Source organism: Populus trichocarpa, chromosome 8 (assembly GCF_000002775.5).
Source record: "Populus trichocarpa isolate Nisqually-1 chromosome 8, P.trichocarpa_v4.1, whole genome shotgun sequence".
NCBI lineage: Eukaryota > Viridiplantae > Streptophyta > Magnoliopsida > Malpighiales > Salicaceae > Populus > Populus trichocarpa.
This window is the reverse complement of record NC_037292.2, coordinates 5,606,800-5,621,162: the sequence shown is the minus strand read 5'-3', so window position 1 is coordinate 5,621,162 and position 14,363 is coordinate 5,606,800. Positions and strand designations below refer to the sequence as shown.

Below are 14,363 nucleotides of genomic sequence, written 5' to 3'. Positions count from 1 at the left end.
TTCCTACAAGCATGATAATCTGCGGTTATTTGAAACACAGGTTTAGATGTTCCGAGTATATTTAGAGTTTGTTTAATATCGTGATAATGGTTTAAAGTGTTTTTAAATTATAAATATATTAAAATAAATTTTTTTATTTTAAAAAATTATATTTGGTATTATTATATTTAAAAACATTAAAAAAATTTTATTTTAAGTAAATAAATAAAAATTAATTTAAAATTTAAAGAAAGACGAATCCTTAATCACTAACTAAGTTACATGCATCTAATACCCTAGCTAGCATAAGTTTCTTAAGAATTTCATCATGTTTTTTAAATTAATTTTATTTAGAAATATATCAAAATATATTTTTGTTTATTTATTAAAAATAATTTTTAATATTAACACATCAAAACAATTTAAAAATAAAAAAATTATAATTTTAAATAAAAAAAATTAAATTTTCTTAAAATGCCCTTTTCACATCTAGGAAGGCCCATATCCACCAAACTTGCATCTATTTTCTTGTTTGCAATCATGATCCCGGTCCAATGGGCTTCGAGTCCACATGGCTTCACTAAGGAGTTCTTTTGACGGTTCATACTTCAGACACCCTGGAGACATGTTAAAGTTTATGCGGTGGTACACAGGGGGCTTGTAGCTCAGTGGTCTTGGCAGGCTTTGCACTGCCTGAGTGTCCTGGTTCGAGCCCTCATGTGTATCCAGCACTTGAGGGTTTAACTGCTGTGGTCCATCGTGGACTTGTTCCGCCCCCCCTCCCGGGTTCGACCCTCTATGTGCACGCCTGTCACCCCCGCGGTGCCTTACCTGCTCCTGGGCTTGCAGGATGTCCAGTGAGCCGTGAGGAATAGTCGTGGTGCGCGTAAGCTGGCCCGGACACCCCACGTGAATCAAAAAAAAAAAAAAAAGTTTATGCGGTGGTTATTATTTCATAAAAGGTTATGTTTTATATGCTTGATTTATTTGTTTTTTTTTTAATCTCTATTTTTCAACTTTTTAGAGTATTTGTTTGTAAAATAAAGAGAAATAATCTTTGACATGGAAAATAAAATAAAATGCAATGCCGCTGACCACCACGATTTCCAAGCCATAGGGTGAACCGTTACCTGTTACCACATACAGTGATGTACGCATAAAAGAAAAGGAAAGATGCTGAAAATATTGTTGTTATTATTATCATTTCAAGCATGAATATTTCTAAAACAATTGCTAATATTACCAAAAACAAATATGATCTCATTCAATATATAGTCCTGGATAATTTTGCAAATATTATGTAATTTTATTTGAAGAAACAAAAATAATAATTAAAAGAAGGAAATAGAAAGTGACGTGCCAAAAATGTTTTTAAAAAACCCGCAAAAAACTAGCACCGGAAAACACGAAGGAAGAGATCGAGCAGATCGTAATTAAGAGGCAAAGTTTGCATTTAAGAAATACATGTACAAACATTGAATGGCGGCAGTAAGATTAGATGGGATAGCATCTGCAGACATTATTGCGATCATCAATAATAGCGTAACGGGAAAATGTTATTGCCCTCGAGACACCATATCTGTTAATATAGTTTCCACCGAGCGGCTTCTACGTCCAGGGAGAGATCCTTTAGTTAATTCAATGGTGGCAACAAATGGCTCGTCATCTGTGTTTAGGCAATCCCATTCCCTTTATCCGGTGGTTTTTCTTTTTGTTTCTGCACTTTTATTTCACTCATGTCTTCCCTTTTTGTTGCTCTGTTTTCGGTTGTTGTTTTTTCTCAGCCTCTGTTTTGTGCTCCCTTCTCCATGTAGATTCCCACTTAATCACTGTTTTAATTGATCACAATATTACGATGCGTGTAGATAAAGAGAAGACAGCCTTAGGTCACGAATTAATGACTTGCTCCGTGCAATTCTCAGACGGTCTGTGTAATGTCACTTGGGTTGCCTCATATCAGTCATGTGCCTGAGATACTCGAGGGCTACTGCTCTCTGCCTGAAATAGCGAGGCACTGTGATAAGAGACCAAGTGATGCGACACCTCCATTCATTAATGCCTTTTCAAAACATCGACCACGTGATTCTTTTTTCGCATGGTTGACAAGATGGAATTAGGTAAAGACAACAAAATGCAATCTTTATTTCGAAGGCATGAGAAATTGGGGGAGATGATTAATTAAAAAAAAAAAAAGAAGTTTAGGGGTTCGGGTGTCTAGGATCAATTCATGTATTTTTCTTGTTTAGAGTTAATTATAAATATTTAAAAACATTACCATGTGAAATAATAATTATCTTACGTATTAAATTAATATCATTGATTTTTATTTGAATAATGTTTATTTTTTATATTTTTTTAAGCATTCGAAATCAAACAATCTATAGTTATAAGTTCCAATCATAACACCTGATTTTTTCTAATTAAATTATATACAGCTAAAATAGTGATGAACATATTAAAAAAATAGCCAATATAAATGTTACTGGCCATTTTCTAATCAACCAGAGAAATAAATCAAGGAATCAAATAATGAAAACAATTAGAAAAATATTCTAATAATCTAATCAAATGAAAAAAAATCAAGAATTCTATATAATTATTTTAATTATGTTTGCTTAGTTGTATTACTTTATAAACTCTTATTGAGTTGATTGTTATTGAATCTCTTAGTTAAATTTGGATTCCATCTAAAAAACTTAAGTTGTATGGTAGGTGACCTATTTCAATTTTATATATTACTCTATAATATTTTTATTTATTTTATGCATAATTGGTGGTTTTAACACTCCTTTCATTTACAACCTATTTTTTATTTTTTTTTAGGTTTGTCAAGAGGATTGACTCGAGGATCATTGAGTTATAGTCACTTTAATACCATGTTAAATTTCATAGTTAAGTTTGGATTCCGTCTAAAAAGATTCGAGTCTTATAATAGGTGATTCATCATCAACTTTACACATTATTTTTTTATTGTTTTATTCATTACACTTATAATTGGTAGTTTTATCTATTATAATTCATGATCAATTACTAATATTTTCATTTTTTTAGGACAATGTAGATTTTAAGTTTAAAAGCCTTTTCATTGGAAGAAATGGATAAGAGACCAACATAAAACTATTTCTAATAACTACAATATAAAATGATGTTGTTTTGGTCGACATAGAAACAAAAAAAAAAAAAGAGAGATGTTAGATGACTTGTCGCATGCTTATTATTCATCATCTTCAACCTTTTGTAACCAAAAACCTGTCCAGGTGGCTACTTTTTCAGAGCATTTAATATCTTGTCTCTTCAGCAAACCAGGCAAACAATACACCACTATAATGACTTGACATTGTACTACACTCCAACGTAATTCTTGTTGGTTGGTTGCCCCTACAGCAGTCGCTACGTCACCCCATATAGGCTAACCCGATCAGCCTTTAACAACCAAATTTTTACAGCTCGTGATGATGATTTTAAGCCAACGATTGAGATCCTTCTCGATTGAATCAGGAGCCAAAATTGGTCTCTAATAAAGACAAGATGTCCCTTTTTCAGCTCTATAAATAAGAGTGGATCTCGAGCATTAAGGAGCAAGAAATAAGAGTGCAAAGTGAGCAAAAAACCAACCTTTTTTTTAGCATTTTCAGCATTGTTCTTCCTCTCCACCGCCACTTCAACCATCTCCTCCGCTGTGAATCCCAGCAACTTCAACCTCTACACCGTGACCAGCAGCGGCCCAACACCCTTCAAAGTTCTTCTTCTCACCGGTAATAGGAGCAATCTTGCTGACACCAGCTTCTTCTTTTCTTTTTAGCCACGTCAGCCTCCATCATCCTCATGTCGAACCTCCTATCCATGGTAGTTACACCCCTTCCACGCTAGGTAGCCTTCTTTTCTCTTACCCCTTTTCCCCTGTAATAACCCAATTTTGAATTCTCCAAAATTTTCTTAAATGTTATTTTATTTCTATTTTTATTCATAAAAATCCAAAAAATAAGGAAAAAGTTGACAATTCAAAAATATATTTTTCTTGAGTCAACCGCATTTTTCCATAAAAACTGATCCTATCTGGTCAATACGAGTCAAACCATGTCGACCGGGGTAAAAAATAAGTTTCAGGTCATTTTCGGGTCAAAACCATCACTTTCGGTCAATACCAAGTCCACCGGGTCAAAACCGAGCCCGTCAGGTCAATACGAGTCAAACCATGTCGACCGGGGTAAAAAATAAATTTTAGGCCATTTCGGGTCAAAACCGTCACTTTCGGTCAAAACTAAGTCCACCAGGCTAATACGGGTCAAACCATGTTGACTGGGTCAAAATTGAGTGGTGAGGCCATTTCGGGTCAAAATTGTTATTTTCGGTCAAAAACCTAGTTGACTAGGTTGATACTGGTCAAAAAAATATTTTTTTAGTGTTTGGAATTTATTTTTCGGTAATCAAAATTGATTTTTAGCGCCTAAAATGAGATTTTTCTATACTAATTTGAGTTTTTTAGTTTTACCCATATAAATATTTATTATTATATATAATAAAACAAAATCAATAAGGTAGAAGTTTTTAATTTTTTATTGCAGTAGTTAATGCAGCTGGGACAGTGAATTTTTTTTTTCAATACATTATTTCCTGGTTATAAATTTTCGTGTCCACTCAACATTGCCTATAAAAGCCAATGAAAATTCGAGAAAAGGAAAAGGAGGAAAAAAGAAAAGAAAAGAAAAGAGATTCTTATATTACTATTGATGTTTTATTTTAATTTTTCTTCATGCGAGTAAGATATTGATTTAAAAAAAAAACAATTTGAAAAATACCAAAAATATCATAACCGTTAGATCTAATAGTATTTAGTTCTGGACCTTTGATTTGATAGGATCTAATAGGGCTTACCACACTGAATTAAAATCCAAATCCATCTCAGCCCTTAAAATAATCTGCTCTTCGATCCTGTCGTGCCAGGTAACCCGGTGTACCGAGCTACTGGTACATCTCACCACACCGCAACAAGGATCGGTTCATCAGGACCGTCCGATCAACATTTAGATCAAGCCAACCTCAGTCGAAGGATCAACTCATCAGTAATAAGTGGTTCACAACCTTCTGGTGTACCGGTTTACCATGCTAACATTCGCGCTCTTGCATATCTAAGAGATTTTCTCTCTTCTCCTGCCGGCGTTTCTCTCTCTCTCATCAGATCTCCCACTTCCGGCCACTTAAAGACTCCGGACCACCACAGAAAGGTTACTCGCCTACTTTCAAGCAAAACCCAGGCAGTTTTCATCATCTTCGCCGCATAATCCGGCCGGAAAAAGGTCGTGACTTCTTCGGCCACCCGAAGCTTCAAACTGTCGATTCTCTCTCCTTAGCCATCAACGACCATCGAAATCACCGTCATCAGAATCCTCTCCACCAGATCTACCATAATCTACCCTTGTTAGCCCGGAATCACGCAGAAGAACTACACCCCTCCAATAGTGGCCGCGTGTGAGCTACACACGCCATCAGGGGTCACACCTAAAAATTGTAGTAATTAGCAACAAACTAATCCATTGCAAATAGAACTAAAATGCATTGCTAAAAAAATTTAGCAACGGAATCAGCAATGGCAAATACCGGCTAAAAAAATATTGGTATTTTCATAATTTTTTGAGAAGTTCAAGGGTATTTCAGTTTTTTGCCTATACAGTGGCACTCAGGTAATTTTAGGGATTTCTAGAAGTATTTTATTTATTTTTTATACAAGTATTTGTAAAATTTTCTTTGTATTTTGTAAAATACCCGAAATAAATATAAAAAAGAATAATGACGCGGGTTCAACACCCATTTTATCTTGTCATCGTGCACAGGTCCAAAGCTCAATTCTCAAGTATGGGTTATGCCCATTTTTTAACGATACCCACATAATCTCCCTTTTTAGGAATGAACATTGTTTGTCGACACGTCTGTTTTTTTTATAAAAAAAGGACCGATGTCAAAAGTTTAAAAGCAAAATATGGATTATGTCCTTTGTTTCTCTTTGTAACTCAGACGTAGCTCTTCTTTTTAGGGTTAAACGTTAACATTTTTGACAAGTCTCCAATTTTTAGGGACTGATGTTATTTTTTGACGTGTCCTATTTTTAGGAACCGACGTTAACCATCTTTAAAAACAAATTGCAAATAAGCCCAAAATATTATAGCATTTGAATAAAATAAAAAAAACACAAGTAAGGGTAACCTTTCTCTTGAAAGGATGTTTTAAGGGTGATGTCTACCTTCCCTTAATCATAACTAACCCAGTACCTGAATCTCTAGGAACAGTGTCTATCTGGGATTTTTAGTTCATTACTAGATGGCGATTGCAATAAAATCTTCATTTCCCCCGATTAATATTTTTGTTAAAATAAAAATAGTGGAGCCGTCGCGCGACGTCGTGTATCTACACCCCCCTTAAATCTCCTACTGCTTCTACCATCTGCATGCAGAACATGAATTCATGTTCCGCGGCAGAAGAATTCATATGGTCACTAGGTGGGGCTAGTGACCATGTGACGTGGGTGGGCTGGACCCATTTCAGCCCACCCCATACAGTCGGGCCGGGTCTAGCCTATTTTTTTTAAAAAAGAAAAAGGTTGTTGGACCTTCAGTCGGACTAACCCAATTTGATCAGGCTGGGCTTGGGCCCGAGCAGCCTATACAATAATAATAATAATAATAATAATAATAATAATAATAATAATAATAATAATAATAATAAAAGATTTAAAAATTTTCAAAGACTATTTTTAAAATTATTTGTGGGACCGTCGCTCGGGTTTTTCTACAATTTTATCTAATATCAGGTTGTAGACTTACATTGTAAGATACAAGCCCGATATAAAAAATATGATTTTTCTCTAAAACTAAAAAAAAATACAAAAAAAAAAACTTTATTCTTAAAAAAATGGATATAAAGATTAAATCATATTTTTATCTTGTTTTAAGAAGTGCAAAATTGGATATCGTAACCGGTTTTATGATTATCAATTAAGGTTTGACCAAGATACCAAAAATCCTATAACAATTAATTTGTTATTCGGAACGTTAGGAGTTAGCTATATCTAGGAAATAAATGCAATGATAAATCTAAGTCTTAGAGTGGTTATGATTTAATCCAATAAGATAAAGACTTTCTCATAAAAAGAGATCTGTCTTGAATCTTAGATGAGAACAATGGATAAAAATATGATCTAGAAAAACAATTAATCAACAATGCAGTTTACCTTAGGTGGGGTGTATTAGGGTAATGTGTTTTCCCCTTACACAACTAGTTCTCTTACTCAAATCTCTCGCAGACCATTAGGTTTTTTAGTGACCATAATACTGGGTGTCAACTCATGAACCCTATAATAATAACTTTATGATTAAACTCAAAACCCCCTATTTCAATTCCAGTAGGCAGCTCCGTCATTCGACGCCGTGCACGTCACGACATATATATAGAAAAGACAAAAACTAGCTATTGCATCTAGAGAGCAATTTAATCTGAACCCGATAGATATTGACTCGACCCGACCAAAATAGATGAGTATTTTTTTTATATAATTACATTACTTGAATAATAATGGATACAATATAGATATTGCCAAACTCGACATAAAACCCGCCCAAACCTTACCTAAAATATATAAATACATTTGTATATTATATAGATATATTTGTAGAACATTTAGATTTTTTAATATATATATATATATATCTTAATATCGACATAAAACACACATATATGTATATACATATACATATTTATACATAAATACTTCAAATATATATACTAACTATTTTATTTTTTATTGAATAATGAATAATAATCAAATAATAAATACTAGAATATCAATAAATAATTTATAAATATCTAATTTTTTTACTCGATAAATAATAAATAGAATATAATTAAAACCTATTATAATCCCTAATTTCATCTTTCGATCTGGAGGAAGGAGCTAAAAGTGGGGGTAGCATTGTTTAAATAAAAGATGATGCGACACACGCGCGCGCGCACACACACATATATATATATATATATATCAGCGAAATAGTCAGCCAGGCAACCTTTACACAAAAATCCTAGCCTCAAAAACTATGCAATATTTTATGACAAAATTTGGAACCCACAAAGAAATTGGCGAAAGAGATCCTTGATCAAGTAATATATGACCACACTTTAGTTTCAATCCCTAGCAGCATTCAAATTAACAGACAGAACATCTAAAGAACCTTTATTTATAAAGATCTAATGTTACACTTGATGCAATGAAATTAACCATTACGAGTCCCTCAGTCAAACCCTACAATTAGGCTCTTTTTCCTCTCCTTTCTTTATATATAGTACTAGAACTATATATAGAAGTAGCTATAGTGTAGATGATCAAAATACAGATGATCCAGTTGGAGAAGCATCCACCAGATTGAGTAAGCTATTCCAATAATTATCTTCAAGATTACCAGCATAGTTATCATTAATATTCTCTCCAGAACAGGTCGGGTTGGGGTCCAGAGAATTACACACTAAAATTTCCGAAAATCCATCAATGATATTCCCCATAGGTGCGTTTTCATTCGCTGAAGAGTCAACAAACCACGCATTATGATCGCCGGCATACGGGCTTATACCATGAATTGCCATTGAACTGTCCAAATTTCGTCTCACTTGTGCTGGATCTTTCAGTTTCTCAAAGCACTCCAACTGGTTTCCCCTATCAAATTCACTGACCGTAGTCCCTCTGTTGCATGTAGCATTATTTGTGGCAAAAGCTAGTGTGGTGGTTGGATTTTTCTGAACTCCAATGAGTGGGATGGCTAATGCATTTTCTGAGAAATTCAATGTGGATGTTGGAGACTCGAGAGAGTCACTGCTGCCTACCGAGAACATGCTGAAGACGACCCCTTGCCATGCTTTGAGTACATCAAGACACCGTGGTCTTTCTGTTGGAGTTGCACTACTTTTGTTGGAGACTTGAGCTGAAACTGCAGAGCCTAGTATGTTTTTGGGAGGATTAGGTACAGTTAACTTCGACTCACGGACCAATCTGGCTTCGGCCTCTAGTCGAGCACTCTCCCATTGAGCCATGTGGCTTAAACTGGCAGCACCCTTGGAATGGCCACTTCCTGAGCCGAAAGAATCAGCTTTTGGCTTGTGTGTCACAGGATCAATGCCCATTTTGTCTAATCTTTTCTTAAGATGTGTGTTCCAGTAATTCTTGATCTCGTTATCGGTTCTTTTCGGCAAGTGAGTAGCAATGGCTGACCACCTGTATAAAACAAGACGGTCATCTTTACGTACAAAGCATCATGCCTGTGTCGCTGTCTAAAGCAATGCGAGCATTGATTGCAATACCTAGAGAGTTTATACTAGGTACGTAGTGATTTCTATGATAGCAACAATATCAATAACTGACTGAGAGCTTAACTTTATATCAAGTCCCAGGATATAATAGTATTTAAAAGTGTAATTGTGATTTTTTTTAAAAATATTTTTTATTTAAAAAAATATTAAAAAAATATTTTTTATTTTTAATATTAGTATATTAAAATAATTTAAAAACATAAAAAAATATATTAATTTGAAATAAAAAAATAAAAAAAATTTAATTTTTTTTTAAAATATTTTTAAAATATAAAAACAAACTTACATACTAGCTTTCCAAAGACAGACACAAAATCCGAAGAACAAAGATCATCGAAGGAATAATAATACCAAAGTGGAAACCATGAGACCACACATGATGAGAGTGTGACCGTCAATTTCAAGATCCTATATATCACCGCGAGGAACTACCATCTCACCTGTTTCCAAGAAGAGCATGAAGCTGAATGATTGATTGTTCTTCCTGCAAATTAAACTTTCCTCTCTTGATATCTGGCCGAAGGTAGTTGGTCCACCTGAGTCTACAGCTCTTCCCGCATCTTCGAAGTCCTATATATATATATAGACACACCAAAAAACAAAAGGAAGGGATAACAATCAAGCTATCGTTTAATAAAGACTAGGGCACCAAGTGAATAAATAATTAATTGGGAGTAAATAAAGGGTTTGTTAATGTAAATCACCAGCTTTGGCAGGCAAGGCTCGCCAGCTTCCATGCCCATGCTCTTCGATGTAAGCCAAAAGCTTCTGGTCTTCTTCAGGAGTCCATGGCCCTTTCTTCAGTCCCACCTTCTCAAAGCATTGAGACTTGACCATATCTCAGACCAACCGAGAGAGAAAGAGAGAGATAAACTATAACGTGGAGAGTAAGGAGAAATATCAGGGGAAGACAAGTGAATTAGAAAAACACATGCAGAATATATAGGCGCGCTGGTAATATAATAAATATTATCGATATGGATCCGTACAAATCCACCTTGAACCTTCTAGCGATGTAACCAGGAATTAGAAAAACCAGGTTTAACTAAGCACCTCAAATGTGAAAAACGAACTGAAAATGTGAGCAGCTTTAGTGAAAGAAATATTTAATTATCAACGACAGCAGTTATTTCTTTGCCTTGTCAGCGAGCAATGCATGCGGTCACTCTATCTCCACATGACCGACCGAACCTTCTAAGGCCATTCATTGGGCAGTTGATAGTATTATAACTCCCAAAGCTATTCTTTATCAACCATAAATGATTTCTTTTTATAAGATGAAATAATAAATACTACTACTTCAATTGCACATGAATACCCCCCCAAAAGAAATTAATTACATATGAAATATTCGATCAAATCCTCGCCAACTTGATCCTCTTCCACAGGGATCCCAGATGAGGGAACCCTAGGAGAGCTGCCGACTTCAACTATACCATGTACGATCCGTACTAGATTAGATCTGATCAATTTTCCATCCTATCTCCTCTACGTTCTTGACACCCTAGCTATTTTTATCTCAGTAGAGTGTTTCAGCCACTGATGTTGTGGTAAAAGATTATCGACTTCTGGTTGCAGGAAAGAAAAATTCTTTTACTTATCGAGTAGCTGGAGCTAGCTAGAGTATGGTAATCTTTTCCTGAAACGGGAAAGAAAAATTAAGCAAACGAATTGACACGATCTCAACTGCAACTTGAGATTCTTTGTTCGCACATTACATCCCTCTCTCTCTCTCTCTCTCTCTCACTCTCACTCTCACTCTCACTCTCACACACACACACGTACACACATAATAACATAAATTATACATCGGTGAGATATTTATGATAGGTTCCGCTTGTTAGGGAAGCTAAAATCATAGTTATCAAATCTGATTCGGGAGTTTACCTGGTTAAGAAATCGGATCTCGAGTTTTATGGGTTAACTCGGGTCATCTTGGGTCAACCCAGAAAAACTTTAAAAAAAATATTTAAAGTTTTAATATTTTATATGAAAAAATTAAGAAAAAAATCCATATGAATATAGGCTATACATGTTGTAAATAATGAAGTTTAAAAGAATATTTTAAAAAGTTTTTTATCTTACATTAAAAAGATACTATGTTATGTTTTTAAGTTGAAGATTTAAACCAAATTTTTTTTTTATCCCACATTGAAAAAACATAACTTTTTTCTTATGAACATAGAGTATAATAATAATAATAATAATAATAATAAAGGGCTTCAAATCCCACATTGAAAAGATATTATGTTATCCTTTTAAGTTGAAGTATTTAAACCAAAAACATTTCTTATCCCACATTGAAAAAACATAACTTTTTTTTTTGTGAACATAGAGTATATATACGAAAGGGTTTCAAATCCCACATTGAAAAAACATAATTTTTTTCTTGGAAACATAGAGTATATATACTAAAGGGTTTCAAATCCCATATTGAAAAAATAAAACATTTTTCTAATATTTATATAGTGAGCTTTAAAAAGTGTTAATAACCAACTAAAAAATTATGAAAAAAGAAGGGTATAGGAGAAAAACCACATTTGAAAAAAAAAACACACCGGGTCTCGCCCGGGTTTGCCCGAGTCGCCCGGGTCATGGGTCGACCGTGTCGTTGCACCGGCCGGTCTTTTGGCAAACCCGAATCGGTCCAGCTACCGGGTTCCGGGTTGACCCATCGGACCTGTCTAGGTTTTAATGACTATGGCTCAAACTAGTACGAGTATGCGAAATCTTGAGTACAAATTCCTTTCATATATTTGTTGTTGTTCGCGTTTATCAAAATTAAAAATTAAAAATTAAAAAATAAATTGTGAATGCTATAAACCTCAATTTAATATATATGTGTGTTGATCTTCAAGAATATCAAAAATAATTCAAATTACCTTAAGTTATTAGAGAGAAAAATTTAGTATAATAATTTGATTATGTATAACTTACTATTTTGTTATCTTAATTAAGTCAAGACCTTTTCTTAATTAGATAATTTTTATATTAATAGTTCAGACATAAGAATTTTCATGTACGCTAAATGATTGTTACTGCTACTTGTATAAATGACCGGCTCCTATCGCTCCATCTCGGGATTGAAGATCTTGGAGACGTTCAAGAGTATTATGAAATTTTTAATTAGGGCATAATTCGGGAGTAACAAATTTTGCAGCATCTTTTCAAGGAAAAGCCCTTGAAGGTTACACGATTTAAGAAAAAACATCTATATATATATATATATATATATATAATGATTGCATTCAGATTGAATGCATTACGAGTGAACACCTCCCTCGTATTTTTGGGTTACATGTGCAATTTTATTTTATTTACCGTGTTATTATAAAACTAAAAGGGCATTAATTATAACTACTGCAAATTTAATGTCTTTTTGTTGTATAGAAATTTGATGTCAAATCTAAATATAAAATGTTAAGGTTGTTGTTATTAACGTTAAATTATATTATATTTTTCAATACTTTAAAATCTTAAAACCATCTCTTTAATTTTTCAATGGAGCATTTTGTACCACTAAATAATATGTCTTCCTAATTAATTATTTTTTTTATTAACATGGGTGTCTGGATCAGCTTGCGTGCACCTCAACTAATCTCACGAGCCCTGAAATTAACGACCATGTAAGCCTTCAGTGGCCATCATATTAGCAACCATAGGGCTCGAACCTGAGATTACAGGAGGAGCAAACTCCTTAATCCCAAACTCTTATCACTGGACCACCTACTAGATAATTTCATAACTAATCATTTTTCATTTAGAAGAAACCAACTATCATATTTTAGACCGCATAAAAACAAATTAATTGATTATAATATATGTAAATCAGGCTTGCATTCTAACTAAGTAATTAAAAAAAACAATTCAAAACCAAATCAAAATAGAAAAAGTAGATGAACATTTGTTTCATTTAAAAATAATTAAACCGAAATCGATGGAAAACAGAACTAAACTAAGAGGATGTTTGGTATTGCGGTAGCTGTTGTGGTTGTGGTTGTGGTTTAAAAAAAGTTGTTTTATAAAAAGTACTTTTAATTGTGGTTGGTTTGAAAAAATAGGTGTTTGGTTAAAACTGTGGTTGAAATTGAGGTTGAAGAAAAAGTAGTTTAATGTGTTTGGTTAAGAATGTTTTTGAAATTGAGGTTATAAAATAATTTTAAAAAATATAAATTAATATTGATGGTTTTTAATTTAAATATTGTGGATTTAACTATTGTGGTAACATTATGAAATAAATCATACTTTATATATAAAAAAATTTATTGTTCTATTAAACTATCTACAATTCCATTACGTACAAAATTTATCTGACAAGAACTACAGTTTCCATAATTTTTTAGCGTGTAATAAAATTAGATAAAATATTATCATGTATAAAATTCACTCTAAATTAGTTTTTTTTTTTTTAAAAAAAAAAATCCACGCAGTGCAAGAGAAGTGCACTGTTCACTATTTTTAACATGAACAGTGCACTTTTCTTGCACAGTTCATGAACAGTGCATCATTTGCACTGTTCATGTTAATTGCATTGTTCATTGAACAATGCAATTACGTGAACAGTGAAAAAAACATGTAATTCTTGCTTTGCAAATACTGCGTTTCGAACGCAGAAAATAGGTGGGACCCAATGCACAGTATACCATATTTTTTGGTAACCAAACGGCTGCAACTGCGTTTTAAAAAAAACACAGCCGCAGCCGCAGAGCCAAACGGGCTCTAAAAATTGAGGTTGGGAGGGCGGCGCGTTCCAACCGGGGAAATTCCCTTGCCCGTGATCTTGAATGCGTGCTTTTGTGGGTTCTGGAGCTAGCTAAACCGTCCGAAACTGAAAATATATGCATTTTTTATATATTAAACACACTCCCAAAATTTAAAGGCAATTCGCTCGCATGTTAGATGGAAAACTTCAAATATACTAAAGAAACCAAATTCAGTTCAAATTAACTTACGCGTGATATATATATATATATATATATATTAAGCGGGTTCTCAATTTCTTCGTGTACAAAAATATTTTCTCAATTTCAGTCTAA

At 33.6% G+C, this 14,363-nt stretch overlaps 1 protein-coding gene across 1 annotated transcript in view; it reads right to left on the bottom strand.

Annotated features, from left to right (window-relative positions):
* Nucleotides 1–8,173: 8,173 nt before the first annotated feature.
* The window catches only part of LOC7460701 (transcription factor MYB106), a 33,952-nt gene continuing 27,762 nt past the window's right edge, over nucleotides 8,174–14,363 (bottom strand). Inside the window, exons 2-4 of the mRNA XM_002311277.4 lie at nucleotides 10,032–10,137; nucleotides 9,768–9,897; nucleotides 8,174–9,232 (exon numbers count right to left, since the gene is read on the bottom strand). Coding sequence (XP_002311313.2) covers nucleotides 8,350–9,232; nucleotides 9,768–9,897; nucleotides 10,032–10,137 — 1,119 coding nt within the window. The 3' untranslated portion in view covers nucleotides 8,174–8,349. The remainder of the gene's footprint in view (nucleotides 9,233–9,767; nucleotides 9,898–10,031; nucleotides 10,138–14,363) is intronic.